At 41.8% G+C, this 26,520-nt stretch overlaps 1 protein-coding gene across 1 annotated transcript; it reads left to right on the forward strand.

The window, feature by feature from the left end:
* Nucleotides 1-26,097, forward strand: LOC139373498 (vacuolar protein sorting-associated protein 45-like). The gene is made up of 15 exons (XM_071114084.1): nt 1-298; nt 1,842-1,976; nt 2,651-2,711; nt 4,760-4,839; nt 5,109-5,177; nt 5,353-5,490; nt 5,565-5,675; nt 7,032-7,166; nt 9,319-9,432; nt 9,668-9,835; nt 11,163-11,321; nt 11,542-11,649; nt 11,767-11,888; nt 12,181-12,312; nt 25,392-26,097. The coding sequence occupies exons 1-15, from the start codon at nt 206-208 to the stop codon at nt 25,474-25,476; spliced, it is 1,710 nt and encodes a 569-aa protein (XP_070970185.1). The 5' UTR covers nt 1-205; the 3' UTR covers nt 25,477-26,097.
* The last annotated feature ends 423 nt before the right edge of the window (nt 26,098-26,520 follow it).

The following is a 26,520-nucleotide window of genomic DNA, read 5'->3' on the forward strand; positions in this document are numbered from 1 at the left end:
ATTACACTCTTCAGTTGACCAAATGTTCACCCGGAAATGTAACTCAGGTTCATTTCGAAGCTGAGCTGAATATTTGTCAACAATAGACTCATTTAACATAAAACGAATTGAAGCGTTGCCTGGTGCAAGAGATCTTAAGTTCATACAATTCGGCCTTTGGTTATTTTTCAAGCTATCATTGCTAGAATTTAAGAACGTTGTCAAAATGAATGTGACACTTGCTGTCAAGCAGTATATCTCCAAAATGATAGAAAACAGCGGGCCAGGAATGAAGGTTCTGCTCATGGATAAAGAGACGGTAAGTAATGTAGATAGAATGGTTACAATGTAGTGGTTCAAACGATGGACAGTGGTTACAATGTATCAGGTTATTTTTGTTGGTACACTACATGCCCAAAAGTATGTGGACACCTACTCGTCAGACATCTCATTCCAAAATTATGGGCATTAATATGGAGTTGGTCCCCCTTTGCTGCTATAACAGCCTCCATGGTGCAGGGACTTGTTTCCATTTAGCCACATGAACATTAGTGAGGTCGGGCACTGATGTTGGTCGATTAGGCCTGGCTCACAGTCAGCGTTCTAATTCATCCCAAATATGTTCGATGGGGTTGAGGTCAGGGCTCTGCAGGCTAGTCAAATTCTTCCACACCGATCTCAAAATTTTTGTATGGACCTTACTTTGTGCATGGGGGCATTGTCATGTTGAAACAGGAAAGGACCAAACTGGTGCCACAAAGTTGGAAGCACAGAATCGTCTAGAATGTCATTGTATGCTGTAGCGTTAAGATTTCCTGTCACTGGAACAAAGGGGCCTGGCCTGAACCATGAAAAACATCCCCAGACCATTATTCCTCCTCCACCAAACTTTACAGTTGGCACTGTAAAGGTAGGTAGCATTTTCATGGCATCCGCCAAAGCCAGATTCGTCCGTTGGAATGCTAGATGGTGAAGCGTGATTCATTACTCCAGAGAAAGCGTTTCCACTGTTCCAGAGTCCAATAGCTGCCAGCTTTACACTACTCCAGCCGACGATTGGCACTACGCATGGTGATCTTAGGTTTGTGTAAGGCTGCTCGGCAATGGAAACCTATTTCATGAAGCTCCCGACGAACAGTTCATGTGCTGATGTTGCTTCCAGAGGCAGTTTGGAACTCGGTATGTTGTAATCGAGGACAGACGATTTTTACACGCACCAGCACTCGGCAGTCCCGTTCTGTGAGCTTGTGTGGCCTACCATTTCGCTGCTGAGCCATTGTCGCTCCTAGACATTTCCACTTCACAATAACAGCACTTACAATTGACTGGGGCAGCTCTAGCAGGGCAGAAATCTAATGAACAGACTTGTTGGGAAGGTGACATCCTATGACGGTGCCTTGTTGAAAGTCACTGTGCTCTACAGTACAGGCCATTCTACTGCCAATGTTTGTCTATTGAGATTTATACACCTGTCAGCAACGGGTGTGGCTGAAATAGCCAAATATTTATTTATATTTATATAAATTAGCCACTTATTTGAAGGGATGTCCACATACTTTTAGCCATGTAGTGCATGTGTTGTCTTTCTGAGACGGACACATTGAAGGAACAGAACCTTGAATTATTCACCAATTCCTGATAATAAAAAAAAAAAACGTGAAATCACAAAAAAGTCTCTGGACCAGTCTCTAAAATGCCATTCATATCAAATGTAGAGATTTGGTTATAAAAAAGGAAACTTCTCCTTTAATGATTAGTATTAAATAATATAGATAGGAGAACCAAGCTTCTGATAATGTCATACTGTCAGCAACTCCTTCCATTTTGTCATCATGCCTATTTGTTTGTGCTTGTCTCATCAGACCAGCATCGTCAGTGTGGTCTACACTCAATCCGAGATCCTACAGAAGGAGGTCTACTTGTTTGAAAGAATCGAATCGCAGAGTCGAGACAACATGAAGCACCTCAAAGCCATCTGCTTCCTCAGGCCAACCAAGGTGCCCCAGTCACTGTATAGACATTGCAGCCAGCCTTTGCTCTGCATTAAAGGTCCAATGCAACCATTTTTATTTCTATATCAAATCATTTCTGGGTAACAACTGAGTACCTTACTGTGATTGTTTTCAATTAAAATGGTCAAAAATGATATTGCTAGGACATGAATGTTGCTAGTACTGTCTTGGAGTGGTCTGAGTGGAGAGGAGAAAACAACAGAAAATGTGCTGTTATTGGCAGAGGGGCTTAGAACTCTTTGTTATTAGTATATTATTAGTTATCTGCATGGCGATGTCAACATGGAAGGCCGAAACGCCATTCCACCAAAACAGACTGAAATTTACAAACAGCTGTTACACTAAAAACGATTATCATAATTTTCACAATTTCACAGTATTATTCCAACCTCATAGTGTGGAAATATAAATAAAACACAGGCAAATCATCTTTTTGACTGCACTGGGCCTTTAAGACTTTGTTACTTACCATCCACACACATTGTATCTACTGGATTGTGTCCATCCACAACTGTATGAATGCATATGTCAACTTCATTGTACGTATACTGAATATATTGCGTCCATACACTATGCACTATTTGGAGGCAAAGTACTTTAGTCATGCTCAGTTTTGGATTTGTATGACTCCCCTGACTTTCTCTCTGTCCTCTTTACAGGAGAATGTGGAAAATCTGATACAGGAGCTCCGGCGACCAAAGTACAGTGTCTACTTCATCTGTAAGGACTTCTGCGCTGTTGTTTAAATCGTATGGTTCTCTGTTCTGATTCCTGTGCAGGTTTTTAGACAGATCAAATACAGATAAAGTGGACTAAGATGTTATGTCCCTGTCTCATTTATATGGTTTAAACCTAAAGACTCAAAATTGATTGACATTGCGATTGACCACACATCAACATTTCATGGTGGCGGCTATTGCCCATACGTAAAAATGATATATTGATATATATTTCAACAACATGTTTGTAAATTACAGATATCTAAATATTTAAATATATATACAAAAATATATGGACATATTCCAAAATGGTCCGTTTTCAAATACACTCAGTGGTCCGTTCGTTAGGTGCACCACCCCGATCGCGAAAATGGTTTTCTCCTACGGACAGTGAGTCATGTGGCCGTGGCTTGCTATGTAAAGCAGGCATTGAGGCATTCTGTTACGGTTCGATTGAACAATAGAATGGGCAAAACTATTTACCTTTTGAGTGTGGTATGATCTTCGGTGCCAAGTGTGCCGGTTTCTCGATCTAAGAAACGACCGGCCTCCTAGGCTTTTCACGAATTACAGTGTCTAGGACAGGGTACTCCAACCTTTTCGTTGCTACACATTTTTTCAAGCTTTCAAATAGGCATATTCTTCTCTTCTCCCCTGCAATCCCCGGGTACCTAGTGTACAAGAGAAAGTAGTGCACTATGTTTTCTGTCAATATACCTCATAAAAGAATGGTTAATAAACAACTCTAAGGGGGGGCCCTATAAAATATCCTCCAAAGTAGGTTCTCAGTTACGTTTTTTCTGGTTTTAGATTTAATCTTAATTACAATTTTTCCTAGAGAAAAAACTAAATTGGATGTAATGAGTCCACGCCAATGCTTAAATCACATCAGAAGACATTTTATTTAGGTCTGTAAGTAAACATTAAGATTCGAGTGTAATTCCTCTTTAATTGTGCATCTAACGAGAGGAATGTGCATCTAACGCACTGGTCTAGCGATGGTTCTGTACTGCTGCTGCTCATTTCATGGCAAAGTTTGCAAACAATAGATACAAATGATATACTTATATACATAATATACAGTGTCACTAACTAGAAAGCTAGCTAGGAGGCAGGTGCGACCGGTAGACAGTGTCTTTGCCCCCTGCCTGTCGGGCACTTTTTTCCAGCAGTTTTGTTAACAACGGTGAGGGCAGGTGGGAGCGAAAAACACTGTCTACTGCTAGCTAGGAAGGAGGAGTCCGGTAATGCAGGATTGAAAAAACTCTAATTCTTTAAACCCACCTCAGTCTTCAAGTATTGTGGTGGCAGCATCATGTTATGGGTATGCTTGTCATCAGCAGGGACTGGTGAATTTGTAAGGATCAAAATAAATATGAAAGGAGTTAAGCCCAGGAAAAAAGTTAGAAAACCCACCTCAGTCTTCTGAAAACCTAACCCTGCGACTAGTTTTATTTTTCAGCAAGACAATTTAATACCAAAGACACACCAGAATGACTTTCCAAGAGGTGTTGAGTGTTCCTGAATGGTCAAGTCTCAGTCCTGACTTAAATCTGCTCAAAACAATCTGAGACACGGTTTAAATATCACTGTCCATAAATTACCGCCATCCAAATTTACGAAGCCTGAACATTTTTGACAAAAATGATGGAACATTACAAATTGTGATGGACAGCTCAGGAAAATGTATTTGAATCTATTTAAACATACATTTACAGATATGGTCTACGTTCAAGTGTCTTTTCGAAATCAACCTTTTTTTTGGAATATGTTTCATTAAGTGGCGGGTAGGCTATACCTCAATAGCTGCAGAATACATTTTCAATTACAACTCAATGATCCAACTTTTGGATGCAAAATAACTCTTTGGGAACCTAATGCTAAGGTACCAGAGGTCAATAGAAACTCAACGTTGTCATTGGGGTAGAGAAGGTTGTGAGACGTGAGCGTGTATTTATTTGATATATATATTTGGTAAATATATTTAAATATATTCCAATATATAATTTTTTCCTGTATGGGTGACATCCTCCTCATAATCCTTTCTAGACTTCAGCAACGTCATCAGTAAGAGTGAGATAAAAGCCCTGGCTGAGGCGGATGAACAGGAGGTGGTTGCAGAAGTGCAGGTAAGTTAACGCTAAGGGCAGTACTGTAGGACAGTATCCATCAGTTAGGTACACAACTATTATTATTTGTAAACATTTTTTAAATTTAATTTATTTAATTTTTTTTACCTTTCTTGGTTTTTCCTACTAGTCCTGAATCCACATTTTTCATCATTTCTATTTCTAGTTATAACCACTTTACAGTAAGCGTCGTTTTGTAATAGCCAGGTTATCCTTTGACGTTTATACTGGAAACTAATAATTCAAATTTCTCTCATATATGACTGCAGGAGTTCTATGGAGACTTCATTGCTGTGAACCCACACCTTTTCTCCCTCAACCTCAGTGGTGTCGCAAGGGTAGGACATGCAAATATGCTATGACGCTTTGCATATGTGACAATCTATAAAGGGGTTTATTATTCATCTGCATTGACTTTAGTTTAACGTTTTTTGTTTGTCTCTACACATGACATATTCCCTCTGTATTTTGGATCCGTTTACAGAGTGCATTCCCATCTTGTGTGTGTTGCAGGGTCGTAGCTGGGAGCCAACTCTCCTACCACGTACAACCCAGGGTCTGACCTCAGTGCTGTTGGCTCTGAAGAAATGTCCCATGATCCGCTACCAGCTGTCCTCAGACATGGCCAAGAGACTGGGAGAGAGCGTGAAGGTGACTAATATCACATGCACAACTATCGCACGCGCACGCATGCACGCAATCTCACTACCCCTCTCCTCCTCCAGCAAATCATCACCAAGGAGTATGAGCTGTTTGACTTCAGGAAGACAGAGGTGCCTCCTCTCCTGCTCATCATGGACCGCAGTGATGACGCCATCACCCCACTACTCAACCAGGTCAGAACTACACTACCGATCAAGAATTTGGTGTCACTTAGAAATGTTAGTGTTTTAGGAAGAAAGCTAATTTTTTGTCCATTAAAATAACATCAAATTAATCAGGAATACAGTGTAGACATTGTTAATGTTGTAAATTACTATTGTAGCTGGAAACGGCTGATTTAAAAAAAATATATGGAATATCTACAAAGGCGCACAGAGGCCTATTATCAGCAACCATCACTCCTGTGTTCCAATGGCACAGTGTGTTAGCTAATCCAAGTTTATCATTTGAAGTCTTATTGATCATTAGAAAACCCTTTTGAAATTATGTTAGCTCAGCTGAAAACTGTTGTTCTGATTTAAAGAAGCAATCAGAACAACAACTGGCCTTCTTTAGACTAGTTGAGTGTCTGGAGCATCAGCATTTTGAGGTTTGATTCCAGGCTCAAAATGGCCAAAAACAAATAACTTTCTTCTGGAACTCATCAGTCTATTCTTGTTCTGATAAATGAAGGCTATTTCATGCGAGGCGACTCCTCTTCACTGTTGATGTTGAGACTGGTGTTTTGCGGGTACGATTTAATGAAGCTGCCAGTTGAGGATCTGTGAGGCATCTGTTTCTTGACCTAGACACTCTAATATACTTGTCCTCTTGCTCAGTTGTGCACCAGGGCCTCACACTACTCTTTCTATTCTTGTTAGAGCCAGTTTGCGCTATTCTGCGAAGGGAGTAGTACACAGCGTTGTACGAGATCTTCAGTTTCTTGGCAAAGTCTAGGCAAAGTTGCAAAGAAAAAGACATCTCAGACTTGCCAATAAAAAGAAAAGATTAAGATGGGCAAAAGAACACAGACACCGGACAGAGGAACACAGCCTAGAAGGCCAGCATCCCGGAGTCGCCTCTTCACTGTTGACGTTCGTTTGAACTATTAGCCAGAAGATACATTTCAAAGATAATCTACCTGTTTTTTTATCCTGGCACCAGACTGAGCATTTTATCAGTCTGGATCCCAGGCTACATATTTACAAAAAGGTAGGCAATGACCAGGTCATCTAGTCAAACGACATACCTGTAGAATATTGACATCATTCTGATGTATACTGCAGCCTCTGGTCACTTGGGGGCAGCAGTGTCTTATACATACATTTACCAGGCCTGCAACCTGCACACTAAACTAGGTCATGTACTCAAGGCCCTTTGTGTCACATGTAATGCACCAATCTTTAGCGCACATTAGAAAAGCTAATCAATTGGCAAAAACCTCATACACCCCTCATCGCTGAATGGAATTAGTAGAGATTAAATGTACTTTATTTTAATTGTGGGTTTCATTGCTTTGGTTTCATTGTTTGTTGCCCTGTTCCCTCTAGTGGACGTACCAGGCCATGGTGCACGAGCTGCTTGGCCTCAACAACAACCGTATTGACCTGTCCCGAGTCCCAGGAATCAGCAAGGAGCTGAAGGAGGTGGTGCTGTCTGCAGAGAACGATGAGTTCTATGCCAACGTGAGTCCCAGTCTCTAGGCCTGGTTCCAATTCTACACAAATGTTCCCTTCGGCATTGAGACGGTCTCATTTGAGCAGGCTGGCAGGTAGCCTAGAGCATGGTTCCCCCACGGGCCAAATTTGTTTTCTTATTGCTGGACATAAGACTGTAAAAACGGCAGCATTTCAGCACCAAGTGATTTTAATTTTGGATATCTGTTCCAAAGTATTCCCACGCATAATAGAGAGATACAGTGGGGCAAAAAAGTATTTAGTCAGCCACCAATTGTGCAAGTTCTTCCACTTAAAAAGATGAGAGAGGCCTGTAATTTTCATCATAGGTACACTTCAACTATGACAGACAAAATGAGAAAGAAAATCCAGAAAATCACATTGTAGGATTTGTAATGAATTTATTTGCAAATTATTGTGGAAAATAAGTATTTGGTCAATAACAAAAGTTTATCTCAATACTTTGTTATATACCCTTTGTTGCCAATGACAGAGGTCAAACGTTTTCTGTAAGTCTTCACAAGGTTTTCACACACTGTTGCTGGTATTTTGGCCCATTCCTCCATGCAGATCTCCTGTAGAGCAGTGATGTTTTGGGGCTGTTGCTGGGCAACACGGACTTTCAACTCCCTCCAAAGATTTTCTATGGGGTTGAGATCTGGAGACTGGCTAGGCCACTCCAGGACCTTGAAATGCTTCTTATGAAGCCACTCCTTTGTTGCCCAGGCGGTGTGTTTGGGATCATTGTCATGAAAGACCCAGCCACGTTTCATCTTCAATGCCCTTGCTGATGGAAGGAGGTTTTCACTCAAAATTTCCTTTACACGGATCAGTCGTCCTGGTCCCTTTGCAGAAATACAGCCCCAAAGCATGACGTTTCCACCCCCATGCTTCACAGTAGGTATGGTGTTCTTTGGATGCAACTCAGCATTCTTTGTCCTCCAAACACGACGAGTTGAATTTTTACCAGAAAGTTCTATTTTGGTTTCATCTGACTATATGACATTCTCCCAATCTTCTTCTGGATCATCCAAATGCTCTCTAGCAAACTTCAGACGGGCCTGGACATGTACTGGCTTAAGCAGGGGGACACGTCTGGCACTGCAGGATTTGAGTCCCTGGCGGCGTAGTGTGTTACTGATGGTAGGCTTTGTTACTTTGGTCCCAGCTCTCTGCAGGTCATTCACTAGGTCCCCCCGTGTGGTTCTGGGATTTTTGCTCACTGTTCTTGTGATCATTTTGAACCCACGGGGTGAGATTTTGCGTGGAGCCCCAGATCGAGGGAGATTATCAGTGGTCTTGTATGTCTTCCATTTCCTAATAATTGCTCCCACAGTTGATTTCTTCAAACCAAGCTGCTTACCTATTGCAGATTCAGTCTTCCCAGCCTGGTGCAGGTCTACAATTTTGTTTCTGGTGTCCTTTGACAGCTCATTGGTCTTGGCCATAGTGGAGTTTGGAGTGTGACTGTTTGAGGTTGTGGACAGGTGTCTTTTATACTGATAACAAGTTCAAACAGGTGCCATTAATACAGGTAACGGGTGGAGGACAGAGGAGCTACAGGTCTGTTACAGGTCTGTGAGAGCCAGAAATCTTGCTTGTTTGTAGGTGACCAAATACTTATTTTCCACCATAATTTGCAAATAAATTCATTAAAAATCCTACAATGTGATTTTCTGGATTTTTTCTCATTTTGTCTGTCATAGTTGAAGTGTACCTATGATGAAAATTACAGGCCTCTCTCATCTTTTTAAGTGGGAGAACTTGCACAATTGGTGGCTGACAATACTTTTTTGCCCCACTGTATGTGATCGTATACAAATGCAAGCAAGATTTGAAAGGATTAATGTTATAATCAAAGGTTATATCTATTTGTTCTTCTTGTGGTAAATTTGCAGTCTACAAATTATTTGTAATTATGTTCCGGCCCCCTGACCATCCGCTCAAGAAAAAATAAAATAAAATTGGCCCGCGGCTGACTCTAGATGACGATCCCTGGCCTAGAGGTTAGGAAGGCGTCCAGCAACCCTCTGTAACAAGACTCTGATGGAATGTCGGGCAAAATGTGTAGCAGTCGGTCAGTGAGAAAAGGTTAAAGAATTCCGACAGGGCCAGCCGTTAGCTGACAACTTCCAATTCACTCTCACATTCTCTTATTCAGAATCTGTACCTGAACTTTGGAGAGATCGGCACAAACATCAAGAACCTGATGGAGGACTTCCAGAAGAAGAAGCCCAAGGAGCAACAGAAGCTGGAGTCCATCTCTGATATGAAGGTGAGAGCTGGGCACTGTAGGAACTTGATTTCCCAGTACAGGAACTCAATTTCCCAGCATGTCCTGTTGCAGTTGCTCATTTAGGACCACTAACACATCTCAGCCTCATTAGTTAATAACCACTCACAATTAGATAAATGATCTCTTAATTACAATAATGATACGAGCTAAAAATAATTGCTGCAACTTTAAGAAATGCCTTTCTGTTTTCTTTCTGTTCTATTTTTCTCTGCAGGCGTTTGTGGACAACTACCCCCAGTTCAAAAAGATGTCTGGCACAGTGTCGAAGCACGTGACTGTGGTGGGCGAGCTGTCTCGCCTGGTGAGCGAGAGGCACCTGATGGAGGTGTCAGAGGTGGAGCAGGAGCTTGCCTGCCAGAATGACCACTCAAGCGCGTCACAGGTAAGACTCTGGGGTTGAAGGGATACTTCGGGATTTTCGAGGTCCTTTATCTACTTCCCCAGAGTCAGATGAACTAGTGGATACCATTTTTATGTCCCGATGTCCAGTATGTAGGAAGTTATAATTAAGTCTGTCAACCAATGCTAACTAGCGTTATTTTTTTATTTACTGGTAGGAAACACATTTCTATTATTACCAATAGAATTTCCTGAATTGTCTGAAATTAATCAACACTCCAGTCTTGCTCTGCACTGACTTGATGTCAGTGACTGATTAGAAATACACTACTAGATACAGTGCATTCAGAAAGTATTCAGACCCCTTGATTTTTTTCCCCCACATTGTTACGTCACAGCCTTATTCTGAAATGGTTCAATTGCTTTTTTTCCCTCATCAATCTACACACACTACCCCATAATGACAAAGCAAAAACAAATTTGTATACTTTTTGTTATTGAAATATCACTTACATAAGTTTTCAGACCCTTTACTCAGTACTTTGTTGAAGCACCTTCGGCAGAGATTACAGCATTGAGTCTTCTTGGGTATGATGCTACATGCTTGGCACACCTGTATTTGGGGAGTTTCTCCCCATTCCTCTCTGCAGACCCTCTCAAGCTTTGTCAGGTTGGATGGAGAGCTTTGCTGCACAGCTAATTTCAGGTCTCTCCAGAGATGTTCGATCGGGTTAAAGTCCAGTCTCTGGCTGGGCCACTCAAGGACATTCAGAGACTTGTCCCGAAGCCACTCCTGCATTGTCTTGGCTGTATGCTTAGGGTCTTTGTCCTGTTGGAAGATGGTATTTTCTCTGACATGCACTGTCAACTGTGGGAACTTTTTATATAGACAGGTGTGTGCCTTTCCAAATCATGTCCAATCAATTGCATTTACCACAGGTGGACTCCCAGTTGTCGTAACATCTCAAGGATGATCAATGGAGACAGGATGCACCTGAGCTCAATTTCGAGTCTCATAACAAAGGGTCTGAATACTTATGTAAATAAGATATTTAATTTTTTTGTAAAGATTTTTTTTTTATTATCCTATCACTGACACCAATGGAAATGTGACATGGGGGAGGGGCCTACAGCTCAATGTTATTTTATACAATAACACTAATAGTTCACACAATATTACTTTGTGTTGGTTGAAGAGGAATACAACCCACTCCTGTATTGTATGTTGACTTGGCCACTTATAATAATAGTAATTTTCAGAATACAATAAAACACTGCACATAGAAGCCAGAGTGAAGTAGCATAAAAAAATAAAGAATGGCAGTCTGTATTAAAGGCTATGTAAAAATGTACTCCCTGTTTTTCCACAGAATGTGCGTCGGCTGCTGCAGAACCCGCGGGTGAGCGAGCTGGACGCGGTGCGCCTGGTGATGCTGTACGCACTGCGCTACGAGAGACACAGCAGCAGCATCCTGCCGGGCCTCATGGAGGAGCTCAACAGGAAGGGCGTGTCAGAGAGGCATCGCAGGGTAAGGGAACATTCTATACTGTACCACTACCTGACCCTTGGGGCAATATGAGGACTGTATACAGTTGTTGTACTCGTCTTATATTATGTAGATGTTATTATTTTGGGATCAACAATGTACATTCAGTATGTTGGTATTTTTGATGCGTCTGTTTTATCAATCTAGACTGGGTTAGAATAATAGCCTTTTTATCTTGTTTAACTGGCATCTTTTACCTCAGATGGTAACGTCCATGGTGGAGTATGGGGGGAAGAGGGTGAGAGGAAGTGACCTCATCAACCCCCAAGACGCAGTTGCCATCACCAAACAGTTCTTCAAGGGGCTGAAGGTACACTATTCTCCTCACAAATTAGACAAATACTAGCGGTAGTTTTGTGTCCATCTAGCCACTCTCAACCAGATTCTAATAAAACACCTTTGGTTTTGGGTGCGTGCGTGTCTCCAGGGAGTTGAGAATGTGTACACGCAGCATGCACCGTTACTGCAGGAGACCTTGGACCATCTGATCAAGGGGCGGCTGAAAGACAGTCAGTTCCCATACCTAGGACCCAGCTCCCTTCGAGACAGGTAGGGTGATATATATATATATATATATATATATATATATATATACACACACACACATCCACGCACACACATGCAAGCACACACACACAGTTAAAGACACGACCTCAGACCCTACACCTGAATAGCCAAACACACACACTTCTACACACTATCCATGATACGTAAAAAAATTAATAATAATTAAATACATATTCTGTGTGTATGAGCACATAAGCCCAAAGTTCATCACCATTATTGGATGACCCCAACCAGATGCTAGCCTATCAATGATTACCATGTAGTTCCTCTTCAGGCCACAGGATATCATAGTGTTCGTCATCGGAGGGGCCACCTATGAGGAGGCGCTGGCAGTCTACAACCTGAACCGCACCATGCCAGGGGTTCGGATCGTACTGGGCGGCACCACCATCCACAATACCAAGAGGTCAGAATCAACCGCTCCTCGTGACCTACTGTAGTCGCCTCAGTCAATTTTCCAGACATAGCCATTAGCCAGTAGACATCCATTGTCTGTTACCAGGTCAACACATATGATCAAAATGGCTTAACCCTCTAGAGTCGACGGCCACGTGGGAATCTAATTGGCATAATACAAAAATCCCCATAAAAAGTCTCTGTTTAACCTAGAGATATCTGTTGGGCTGCGTCTCAATCCACTACATATGCCAGTGGCGACCTTCCGCATCGGTGGCGGGGGGGGGGCTGAGCTGAGCTACGGCGGTGTTTGTTAGATCACGAGTCATCCCTAAAAATCGGTCTTCTCACGAATATGTCTGTAGCGTCCCAACCGGTTTGGCCTAACTAATATGATCACTCCAATGGAATGATGAGACTCTCCCGAACACGGTGGTGTTCTCCGTTTTGCTCTACAACCCCCACAAGCGTTACAGGACGGAAGTCGGCACCACCGATATGTCAACTTCTGTCTGTAGCATTCGAACAGTTTTGGCTACCCACTGATATGACCCCTCTATGAAAAGGTGAGACTCTCACGAACGTGTACATGTCAGTGCTATAGGGCATCCACAAGCCTCACTTGACCTGTCTGAAGGTAGCCCGGTACCAGTTTAAAAAAATGAATGGAACTGAGTGTATAAAACATTAGGAACACCTTTCTAATATTGAATTGCACCCACTTTTGCCCTCAGAACAGCCTCAATTTGTCGGGGCATGGACTCTACAATGTGTCAAGCGTTCCACAGGGATGTTGACTCCAGTGCTTCCCACAGTTGTGTGAAGATGGCTGGGTGTCCTTTGGGTGGTGGACAATTCTTGATACACACGGGAAACTGTTGAGCGTGAAAACCCCAGCAGCGTTGCAGTTCTTGACACACTCAAACCGGTGTGCCTGGCACCTACTGCCATACACCGTTCAAAGGCACATAAATCTTTTGTCTTGCCCATTCACCCTCTGAATTATCACCTCATCCTTGGGTGAGTCAGTGTCACTGTAAGGTTTGTTTTCTAGCCTACTGTAGCCCATATTATATACAGTGCCTTCGGAAAATATTCAGACCCCTTGACATTTTCCACATTTTGTTACGTTACAGCCTTATTCTAAAATTGATTAAATAAAATCAAATCCTCAGCAATCTACACAAAATACCAAATAGTGACGAAGCAAAAACTGTTTTTTTATGTATAAAAAATTGGCACGTAAACGGGCTGTCATGTGCCTTTTACTGAGGTGTGGCTTCCGTCAGGCCACTCTACCATAAAGGTCTAATTGGCTGAGTGCTGCAGAGATGGTTGTCCTTGTGGAAGGTTCTCCCATCTCCACAGAGAACCTGGAGCTCTGTCAGAGTGACCATCGTGTTCTTGGTCACCTCCCTCCCCCAATTGCCCCTTTTGTCCAGGTGGCCAGCTCTAAGAAGAGTCTTGGTGGTTTCAAACTTCTTCCATTTAAGACTGATGGAGGCCACTGTGTTCTTGGGGACCTTCAATGCTGCAGACATTTTTTTGGTACCCTTCCCCAGATCTGTGCCTCAACACAAGCCTGTCTCGGAGCTCTACGGACAATTCCTTCGACCTCATGCCTGTGGGACCTTATGTAAACAGTTGTGTGCCTTTCCAAATCATGTCTAATCAATTGAATTTACCAAAGTTGGACTCCAATCAAGTTGTTGAAACATCTCAAGGAAGATGAATGGAATCAGGATGCACCTGAGCTCAATTTCAAGTCTCATAGCAAAGGGTCTGAATACATACAGTACCAGTAAAAAGTACCCAATTGAGGTGGTTTTGTATGAGTTGGACCGCAGAGTGAAGGAAAAGCAGCCAACAAGTGCTAAGCATATGTGGGAACTCCTTCAAGACTGTTGGAAAAGCATTCCAGGTAAAGCTGGTTGAGAGAATGCCAAGAGTGCGCAAAATTGTCATCAAGGCAAAGGGTGGCTACTTTGAAGAATCTCAAATATAAAATATATATAGATTTGTTTAACACTTTTTTTGGTTACTACATGATTCCATATGTGTTATTTCATAGTTTTGATGTCTTCACTATTATTCTACAATGTAGAAAATAGGTGTGTCCAAGCTTTTGACTGGTACTGTATGTAAATAAAGTATTTGTTTTTTATTTTTCATACATTTGCTTTGTTATTATGGGGTATTGTATATAGATTGCGGAGTATTTTTATAAGGCTGTAACGTAATAACATTTTGAAAAAGTCAAGGGGTCTGATCTTTCCGAAGGCACTGTATATATAGGCTAAAGTAGGCTAGAAAATAAAGCTTCCAGTGACACTGACTCACCCAATGATGAAGATGAAGCATAGGCTACTCACCGGTGATGGGCGATGGGTTTGTGCCAATATGTCAAGATAAGCTACTTTGAAAAACAGTGCTGTTCACTCAAAAGTTGTTCTGAATAATCTTTTTAGCTTCTTCAGACAGATTACTCTTCTCTTTTTCAGCAGCAGGCATTTGCTTTTCAAACGGTAGGCCTAAATGTTTCTCGCGATTGTATTTAGAAATTTGGGAAAGGCAAACTGACAGCCGCAACCAACCATAGAAATATAATCCATAGAGGGCAGTTCCCATTCATGTCAGGACTGTCTGCCAATGCTAGTGTACCCATGAGTTTAAAAGTAAAAATAGGGGCGGCAGGTAGCCTCGTGGAGCGTTGGGCCAGTAACCGAAAGGTTGCTAGATCGAATCCCAGAGCTGACAAGGTGAAAATCTGTCGTTCTGCCCCTGAACAAGGCAGTTAACCCACTGTTCCTAGGCCGTCATTGTAAATAAGAATTTGTTCTTAACTCACTTGCCTAGTTAAATAAATGTTTAAAAAGTGCCAGGGTTAGAGGTTCCAAAATCCTTCTATGGATTATATCTATGGCCACAACGCAACGAGCTGTTCTATATTTGGAGCACTTTCTGCCCTAACTGCGGCTTTCCCGACTGTAAATGCTTGTGATTAAACTTAATCCACAGATATTTTTTAGAAGCTATTAATCCTCTATCAAAATGATGCTTTCTGGTGTAGTATTTTAAATATTTTTATCTGTCTGTTCAGACAGGAGTATTATTATGTTGGGGGGGAAATGTATAGCCTAAATTATTTAGATTTATCGGGGGGTGCTGCAGCACCCCTACCTCCCGCGGCTTTGGTCCCAGTCAGTATAAGATGTAATGTCATGGCCCCGCACGCCTGTGGGGAAGACAACCTGTGGGTAGCCTATTGGCTCACAACAAACACTTAACCTTTTTCAAATGCAGTTTTCTTGTCTCTTGTCTTAGTCAATTACAAAAGTGCATTTAAGAGAAGTTCAACATGTCTAAAGATGACTTTTCAACATTGGCTGCTCCCGAGCATTCTCAATACTTAATGTTATAAAGTCATATTGTAGGGCTTCCCTCATGGCCCTATTCATGATGGTGCTAGCAGCCACGTGAGTGAAGCTACAGTACCTTCAGAAAGGATTCACACCCCTTGACTTTTCCCCACATTTTGTTGTGTTACAGCCTGAATTTAAAATGGGATTCAATTTAGATTTTGTGTCACTGGCCAACACATAATACCCCATAATGTCTAAGTGGAATTATGTTTTTAGATTTTTTTTAAATATATTACTTAAAAATGAAAAGCTGAAATGTGTTGAGTCAATAAATATTCAACCCCTTTTGTTATAGCAAATCTAAATAAGTTCAGGAGTAAAAATGTGTTTTACAAGTCACATAACAATTTGCATGGACTCACTCTGTGTGCAATAATAGTGTTTCCTAAAAACATTTGTTATGACTACCTCATCTCTGTACCTCACGCATACAATTATCTGTAAGATCCCTCGGTCAAGCAGTGAATTTCAAACACATTCAACCACAAAGACCAGGGATGTTTTCCAATTACTTAAATCGGCATGAAAATCTACGGAAGACCTGAAAATGGTTGTCTTGCAATGATCAAGAACCAACTTGAGAGCTTGAAGAATTTTGAAAATAATACATTTTGCACAATCCAGGTGTGGAATGCTCTTGGAGACTAAACCAGAAAGACTCACAGCTGTAATCGCTGCCAAAGGGACTTCTACAAAGAATTGACTCGTTTGTGAATACTTATGTAAATGAGATATTTCTGTATTTAATTTTCATTAAATTAGCAAAAATGTCAAACATGTTTTCACGTTGTCATTATGGGGTAGTGTGTTTTAGATCGGTGCATAAAAATATGTATTTAATCCATTTTGAATCCAGGCTGTAACACAACAACATGTGGAATATGTCAAGGGGTATGAATACTTTCTGAAGGCACCGTAGCTACCGATGGGAACATTAAGCTAGCCTTGACCAGCAAACACAAACGGACTATACAGCTACAAATAGTACTCCTGGAATTACAAATGGCCTATATTAAACAACTTAAATGTCTTACCTGTGAAATATATGTTTTCCGCACGTATAACTAAGTGTAGCCTACTTGGACACTTCCAACTCTCCCACGCCGAATAGCCTGAAGCCACAGGACTCTTCTCGCAGGCTCTATTTCCCTGTGGGGGAGCATTGCGAACTGTAGGTTGGGATTTCTGACCTGGTTACAGGTACATTGAACAACACAGTAGCTTTCTGACATGTTTTGTTATTTCTTTATAACAAAATAATTGACAATGAAGTTGGGAAAGTATGGTTTTGTTTTCCCCAATTTGTTGGAATGGTCGAGGGGAATTCCTTCTTATGACGGAATATCAACTCCGAGTCAGCCTACACTTTACGTGCAGAACACTAAGTTTCTATTCAATTTACTGAAATGACTTCGCTAATGTTAAAAGGGACATTTCAGTTTTTACACAATTTACTGAGATTAACTTCAATAATGTTAAAGGGGAATTTTACTTGATAAACATTAATTTCACTCGTTACATATTTTTTTGGTCAAATGTCTCTTTTAATATCTAACTTTTCTGCTCATGGGGGTTCACTGTTCTGACGTTGACTACGGATATTAGTTGTGACCGGTATGGTTTACTATGTCCGTGTTATCCCTAGCTTGAATGGAGTCACCTAAAGAGTAATTCAACTTGCATACCTTCCTCTTTTGAACCTTATCAGTTATTTGTGTTGCTTTGTGAGGCCCTTCTTCGGAAAAGCAGTTTTTGCTTAACCTGGTATTTACCGAATCGCTACTCTTCTCTCTCGTTCTCTCCCCCTTTTCTCTCTGACGGTGTTGGCTGAATGAAGAGTTTGTCTACTCACAGCCTTTCTTTCCCGCTCCCTCTCCCTCCATCTAACTCTCTGTCTGACTGACGGTGTTGGCTGAATAAATCATTGTTTAGCTATCTATACATATTTCTCTCTCTCAGGCTGAGCTGAATAGAACTTTGTGTGATCACGTGACACCGGGGTGCTCAGGAGATGCTTCAGCGCTCTTTTTGCAGTGCCCCTTTCTGACACTCCTATGTGGGATCACCCCTGTTCTCTTTCATCACTGGGTCTGGACACACACAAACACACCCACACACACACACACACACACGTCAAACCATGCATTTCTCTCCCGGTTATATGACAACTTAGTGCTCCTCATCAGCCTTTTATGAGTTTCCAACCTGAGCAGGCCTGAGATTGACCAGGTCTTACACGACAAGGGATTTAGGCAAGAGAGACCAACGGTCCCGGTTTGCAGTGTGATTACATTACCTAGGTTGCTAAGCAGCACCCATGTGCTGAGTGATGATGCTCCTTGGCCCCGCGCCTTTGACATTTATAGCGTTTGCTGACGCAACTCAGGTGAAGTGTCTCTCGCTCTCGGTTATGCAACACCATCTAACAATGTCCACCTCTGGGAATTGAACTTGCAACTTTCTTGCTCTGATCCTGAGGCGTTTCGTGTTGTACTGTAGCACTCACTTTTGTGCTGCCGGAGATGATAGGTGCACCTGTGTGTGTTGTGAGGTTTATTTTTAGCGTGCTGTTGCTGTCCCATGCTAGGGAAATGCTGGTACTCGCTATATATGGGTTGTTTACATTTTAGTGTCTTGATGTTGTCTCTGTTTTGTCTGTCACTGGCAGGCTTGTTTACATAAGCTGACCTTGACATACTGTCACATTATCATATTTCAATTAACTGGTGCTAGCTGTATTTTAATTGTTATGTTGTCCAACATTCAAAATTCTGCCCGTTTTATATTTGAGCTCTTAGGGTAGATTCTAGTGACCCTAGACAGCCGTCTCCTGTCGTTGTTACATTGAGTAAGACACTTAACCTATAGGTTGCACAGGGGGGCAGGGCAAGGTGTTGCCCTCCTGACTGGTTGATGCTGGCTTCCAACTCTTCTGGGCATTGGTGTGTGTTGCTTGGGAGGTTGGGTTAAAAGCAACACACAAAAAAGCTAAATTCTATGATCTGAAAATGTTAATGCACATTGAAGTACTCTTCGAAACATCTACTTGCCCATTATTTAGCATTTTAATGTTGGCTGTGACGGCCATGCTTTTTTTTTTTTAGCTCATAGCGCAGCGTGTGGCGCATTTGAACCATGTTCTACCCCTCACCCAGAGGCACTATAAGCCAATAGGAATGGGGCTCTTTAATGCATATTTAAGCTTCTCCTCTGTGTCTTTCCCCCTTTGTGTACTGCATGAGTTGCTCGCTGCCCATTGGTACTCACTCACAAGTTGTTTCATGATAATGTTCCCTGCAATCAGCAACACAAAGACACAGTTAACCCCTTTGGGGGATTTGTCCTAGGCCACCCTCTACTGCTGTGTACCGCCTCAGTGGGCCAAAAGCTGGAAATACAGTGCCGTCAGAAAGTATTCCCCTTGACTTATTCCACATTTTGTTGTGTTACAGTGCAATTCAAAATGGATTAAATATATATTTTTTATAAATCTCACCCATTTACACACAATTCTTCATAATGGCAAAGTGAAAACATGTTTTTAGAATTTTTAGCTAATTTATTTACAATATTTGAACATTATTATTTTTTTAAAGTTCTTCAGGCTCTGTCAAGTTGGTTGTTGATCATTGCTGGACAGACATTTTCAAGTCTTGCCATAGATTTTCAAGCTGATTTATGTCAAAACTGTAACTCAGCCACTCAGGAACATTCACTGTCTTCTTGGTAAGCAACTCCAGTGTATATTTGTCCTTGTGTTTTAGGTTATTGTCCTGTTGAAATGTGAATTTGTTTCCCAGTGTCTTGGAAAGCAGACTGAACCAGGTTTCCTGCAGAATTTATCCTGTGCCCATCTCTGTTTCATTTATTTTTATCCCCCCAAAAACTTGCTAGTCCTTGCCGATAACATGATGCAGCCACCACCATGCTTGAAAATACACTGCTCAAAAAAATAAAGGGAACACTTAAACAACACAATGTAACTCCAAGTCAATTACACTTCTGTGAAATCAAACTGTCCACTTAGGAAGCAACACTGATTGACAATAAATTTCACATGCTGTTGTGCAAATGGAATAGACAACAGGTGGAAATTATAGGCAATTAGCAAGACACCCTCAATAAAGGAGTGGTTCTGCAGGTGGCGACCACAGACCACTTTTCAGTTCCTATGCTTCCTGGCTGATGTTTTGATCACTTTTGAATGCTGGCGATGCTTTCACTCTAGTGGTAGCATGAGACGGAGTCTACAACCCACACAAGTGGCTCAGGTAGTGCAGCTCATCCAGGATGGGACATCAATGCAAGGTTTGCTGTGTCTGTCAGCGTAGTGTCCAGAGCATGGAGGCGCTACCAGGAGACAGGCCAGTACATCAGGAGACGTGGAGGAGGCCGTAGGAGGGCAACAACCCAGCAGCAGGACCGCTACCTCCGCCTTTGCGCAAGGAGGAGCAGGAGGAGCACTGCCAGAGCCCTGCAAAATGACCTCCAGCAGGCCACAAATGTGCATGTGTCTGCTCAAATGGTCAGAAACAGACTCCATGAGGGTGGTATGAGGGCCCGACGTCCACAGGTGGGGGTTGTGCTTACAGCCTAACACCGTGCAGGACGTTTGGCATTTGCCAGAGAACACCAAGATTGGCAAATTCGCCACTGACGCCCTGTGCTCTTCACAGATGAAAGCAGGTTCACACTGAGCACATGTGACAGACGTGACAGAGTCTGGAGACGCCGTGGAGAATGTTTTGCTGCCTGCAACATCCTCCAGCATGACCGGTTTGGCGGTGGGTCAGTCATGGTGTGGGGTGGCATTTCTTTGGGGGGCCGCACAGCCCTCCATGTGCTCGCCAGAGGTAGCCTGACTGCCATTAGGTTCTGAGATGATATCCTCAGACCCCCTGTGAGACCATATGCTGGTGCGGTTGGCCCTGGGTTCCTCCTAATGCAAGACAATGCTAGACCTCATGTGGCTGGAATGTGTCAGCAGTTCCTGCAAGAGGAAGGCATTGATGCTATGGACTAGCCCGCCCGTTCCCCAGACCTGAATCCAATTGAGCACATCTGGGACATCATGTCTCGCTCCATCCACCAACGCCACGTTGCACCACAGACTGTCTAAAAGTTGGCGGATGCTTTAGTCCAGGTCTGGGAGGAGATCCCTCAGGAGACCATCCGCCACCTCATCAGGAGCATGCCCAGGCGTTGTAGGGAGGTCATACAGGCACGTGGAGGCCACACACACTACTGAGCCTCATTTTGACTTGTTTTAAGGACATTACATCAAAGTTGGATCAGCCTGTAGTGTGGTTTTCCACTTTAATTTTGATTGTGACTCCAAATCCAGACCTCCATGGGTTGATCAATTTGATTTCCATTGATAATTTTTGTGTGATTTTGTTGTCAGCACATTCAACTATGTAAAGAAAAAAGTATTTAATAAGAATATTTCATTCATTCAGATCTAGGATGTGTTATTTTAGTGTTCCCTTTATTTTTGTGTATGAAGAGTGGTACTCGGTGATGTGATGGATTTGTCCAGATAATAATGCTTTGTATTCAGGACAGAAAGTTAATTTCTTTGCTACATTTTTTGCAGTTTTTAGTGCCTTATATACAAACAGGGTGCATGTTTTGGAGTAAAAAAATACATTATATACCGGCATCCTTCTTTAAACTCTGTCATTTAGGTTAGTATTGTGGAGTAACTGCAATATTCTTGATCTATCCTCAGTTTTCTCTTATCACAGTAGTTTTTCCAACAATTGTTTACAGACAGATAATTTCACTTATAATTCACTGTATCACAATTCCAGTGGGTCAGAAGTTTACATACACAAACTCAGTGCCTCTTTGCTTGACATCATGGGAAGATCAAAAGAAATTAGCCAAGACCTCAAAGAAATTGTAGACCTCCACAAGTCTGGTTCATCCTGGGGAGCAATTTCCAAATGCCTGACGGTACCACGTTCATCTGTACAAACAATAGTACGCAAGTATAAATACAATGGGACCATGCAGCCATCATACCACTCAGGAAGGAGACGCGTTCTGTCTCCTAGAGATTAATGTACTTTGGTGCGAAAAGTGCCAATCACTCCCAGAACAACAGCAAAAGACCTTGTGAAGATGCTGGAGAAAACAGGTACAAAAGTATATATATCCACAGTAAAACTAGTCCTATATCAACATAACCTGAAAGGCCACTGCTCCAAAACCGCCATAAAAAAAGCCAGACTACGGTTTGCATGGGGACAAAGATCGTACTTTTTGGAGAAATGTCCTCTGGTCTGATGAAACAAAAATAGAACTCTTTGGCCATAATGACCATTTATGTTTGGAGGAAAAAGGGGGAGGCTTGCAAGCCAAGGAGCACCATCCCAACTGTGAAGCACGGGGGTGGCAGCATCATGTTGTGGGGGTGCTTTGCTGCAGGAGGGACTGGTTCACTTCACAAAATAGATGGCCTTATGAGGTAGGAAAATGATGTGGATATATTGAAGCAACATCTCAAGACATCAGTCAGGAAGTTAAAGCTTGGTCGTAAATGGGTCTTCCAAGTGGACTATGACCCCAAGCATACTTCCAAGGTTGTGGCAAAATGGCTTAAGGACAACAAAGTCAAGGTATTGGAGTGGCCATCACAAAGCCCTGACCTCAATCCTATAAAACATTTGTGGGCAGAACTGAAAAAGTGTGTGTGAGCAAGGAGGCCTAGAAACCTGACTCAGTTACACCAGCTCTGTCAGGAGGAATGGGACAAAATTCACCCAACTTATCGTGGAGCTTGTGGAAGGCTACCCAAAACATTTGACCCAAGTTAAACAATTTAAAAGTAATGCTACCAAATACTAATTGAGTGTATGTAAACTTCTGACCTACTGGGAATGTGATGAAATAAATAAAAGCATTATCTACTATTATTCTGACATTTCACATTCTTAAAATTAAGTGGTGATCCTAACTCACCTAAGACAGGGAATTTTTACAAATATTAAATGTCAGGAATTGTGAAAAACTGAGTTAAAATTGATTTGGCTACGGTGTATGAAAACTTCCGACTTCAACTGTGTAACGGGATTCTTCTTGGGAAGGAGAGGCGGACCAAAATGCAGGTGGTTATAATTCATGGTTCTTTCATAATGAAACTATACATGAATAAACTACAAAACAAGAAAGGTGAAAACCTGAAATAGTCCCGTGTGGTACAAACACTGACACAGGAGACAACCACCCCAAAAAAAAGCAACACAAAACAGGCTACCTAAATATGGCTCCCAATCAGAGACAATGACTAACACCTGCCTCTAATTGAGAACCATATCAGGCCCAAACACAGAAACAGACAAACAAGACATCCAACATAGAATGCCCACTCAGATCACACCCTGACCAAACAAAACATAGACACATACAAAGCAAACTATGGTCAGGGTGTGACAAACTGTGTTATATTTATATACCTTTAACTAGGCAAGTCAGTTAAGATCAAATTATTATTTTCCAATGACGGCGTACCCCGGCCAAACCCTCCCTTATCCCGGACGACGCTGGGCCAATTGGCAGTCTATACAGCCGGGGATCAAACGGGGTACTACTAAGTTATTTGGAATTGTTTTAAGACCGTTGTACCAAGGATCATTTTGCTATTTGATTTAGAATTTTAAGACCCCTTGAAGTATTGTGTGTGTGTGTGTGTGTGTGTGTGTGTGTGTGTGTGTGTGTGTGTGTGTGTGTGTGTGTGTGTGTGTGTGTGTGTGTGTGTGTGTGTGTGTGTGTGTGTGTGTGAGAAAGAGAAAGAGAAAAGAAGGGGCCTTACTGCTATTACTTACCCTTTTGGGGCCTTATTTTTGTATTTAACACCTTATTTTTGGCACCAAACAGTCTCCATATATACTGTACTTCCATTCATTTTTTGTCACATGGTCTGACAAACACCGCTCTAGCTCTGTCACCTTTGTTATGTAGGCGGATGCGATGGATTGAGATGTATCCAATGCAAAAAAAACAGATACAGTATCTCTAGCTTAAATAGACAGATTTTGATAGGGATTTTTGTATTATGCTAATTTGATTTCCGCTAGGGTGCGGACATCGACCTTAGGGGGGTTTAAAGTCACCATTGGCCTCATGGTGAAATCCCTGAGCGGTGTCCTTCCTCTCCGGCAACTGAGTTAGGAAGGACGCCTGTATCTTTGTAGTGACTGGGTGTATTGATACATCATCCAAAGTGTAATTAATCACTTCACCATGCTCAAAGGGATATTCAATGTCTGCTTTTTTATTTTTTACACATCTACCAATAGGTTCCCTTCTTTGTGAGACATAGGAAAACCTCCCTGGTCTTTGTGGTTGAATCTGTGTTTGAAATTCACTGCTTGGCTGAGGGACCTTACAGATAATTGTATTTGTGGGGTACAGAGATGAGGTAGTCATTTAAAAAATCACGATTAACACTATTATTGCACACAGAATGAGTCCATGCAACTTATGTAACTTGTTAAGCAGAGTTTTACTCCTGAACTTATTTAGGCTTGCCTTAACAAAGGGGTCAAAAACTTACTGAGCTTTTCATTTGTTATTCATTTGTAAACATTTCCACTTTGACATTATGGGGTATTGTGTGTAGGCCAGTGGCACAAAATCTCTAAATTTGATCAAATTTAAATTCCGGCTGTAACAAAACAGAATGTGGAGAAAGTCGAGGGGTTTGAATACTTTCTGAAGGCACCCATACAATATATGCCTACCACTACCATCGTACCACAAGGGTCGTAATCTGTCTTTTGATAACCAGGACTGTTTTTGAACTCCAATATGGCTGGTTGAATGAGACCCAATCTAGGCAGCTTTGTTCCAAAAACTGCATATTTATGACCTGGAGGTTGTCGGTTCAATACCATGTTCTTCTCTTGTGCCTTTTGAACTTAAACATCAGGATTTAAAAAAAATAATAATAATTCGTAGTTGGGTGGATGGGAGGCTTTCTGACCTATGTCCTAGACCATGTGTGTAGTCACTCATTGATATAGGCTAGTCACCCAGAGGAGGCTGCATGAATGGAAACCGACTGCAAACAGATGAGCATTAACATCAGCAATTGTCACACTGGTATCTCTGATATATCACTAAAGTACTCTGTAATTACTGCTCTATCAAAAGTCAACATTTAAAAATAAAACAAATACAATTTATGAGGGTCTTTCATTGGCAGAGGTCTGTAAGAGAGACAAGATGGCTGCTCTTTAGAACCTTACCTTTCGGTGACAGTTAGCCAAAATCTCTCTTGTGTCATTTGCAATGACACCTTTTAAATGTTTTGGGTTGATCAGCTAACAGAAATAGGTATTTTGACATTTCTATAGAGGGTTTCTTATTTTTTATTTGTTTGCCATGTCTCCGCCCTACCCTTGCTTTACAGACCAGAACCCTAACACCGGAACCCTAGTGACACACGCTGACACAATAATTCTGTGTCTGTGTAACACAGGGCTAGAACCTGAGGTTATTGTGTCTGCATGTATACTTCTGTCACATGGGCTTCTGTTTTTAGATGAAAACGTATTTTGTGAGTCACAGAGATGATGCTGATGTACTGTCAGTACTGCTCATGCTTCTCTCAGCCTCGTGAGGAATGATACCTTCATGTCCCTTTTCTGCCCTCTCACAGCTTCCTGGAGGAAGTGACATTGACGGCAGGTGCGGGCCAGGCCGAGAGGGTGCAGAGGGCTGGTGGTCATCCCAACAGACGCTGAATGTTTGTTGACATGCTCACACTCTCACTATATATTGTGTCTGTTCCTTATTGTTGTTACTAGCCCATGCTTTAATTAATGGATGTGTCCCACTAAAAACATTCCAGTGCTCTCAGCTTTCACCACCACACAGCTGGACTCTTTATCGACCCCTTAAAAACTTGTTGTAACTAGGCCAATTAACTCCAACCAAATGAACATGTGACCCAATTAGAAAGCCAGGTTATCTAACCCTGGGTACCAAAGCAAACTGACTTGTGACTGAACAGAGCACAACACTCTCAATGTTAGTGTCCAACATTTGAACATATTGCAGTTTAACATTTCCTCTTAATTTTGGAGTTAAGTGGAAAACTCCAGTCTGCTCTTATATTAGACCTTTATTTAATTTCTGGAAACAAAAGTGACACAAATACTTTTGAGTCTTGTTTATCTTAAAAGTTCCTATTTGGGCCCAGAATATTAAGAAAAATATATATCTCTAAGATAACATGATGTACAGTGTATGTTTTCCTTCCTTGACTATGTACATTTCCCCATGCTATATACATGTCATCCAAACCTACTGATTTTGAAATGACTGAATATTTTGTGGAAAATACCAATAAATGTAAAGAGTGATGGGTTGTGTTTCTCGTTTATCTTGTACACATTTCCTTTTATGTTGTAATTCTTTTCTTATAACCCATTTCTTGTCGCAGTTGATGGAAATAGCCCTCACTGTTTTGATTTCATTCATGTGTATTGTTATTGTGCACAAATGTCCCCCTTAGATCAATAATGATAACATCATCATCTTCCTCCGTCCAAGTCCATTATGCCAAGCCACATTCTCTCTGAATATCTTCGAGAAGTTACCCTCTTGTTGTACTTTCATTTGAACAGTATTTCTGTTCTGTTTCTGCTATGACTTGAAAGTACAGTTTGTTTGGTCTTTTTTTGTGGGCTAGTGTGACTGCTCTGGTTCCACTCAGAGATGTCATGTTTGGGTAAGAAATTGAATGCACAGTATCTAAACCCAAGGTGGAGTCTTTGGGTTTTCCC

This window comes from Oncorhynchus clarkii, chromosome 18, assembly GCF_045791955.1.
Source record: "Oncorhynchus clarkii lewisi isolate Uvic-CL-2024 chromosome 18, UVic_Ocla_1.0, whole genome shotgun sequence".
Classification (NCBI taxonomy): Eukaryota; Metazoa; Chordata; class Actinopteri; order Salmoniformes; family Salmonidae; genus Oncorhynchus; species Oncorhynchus clarkii.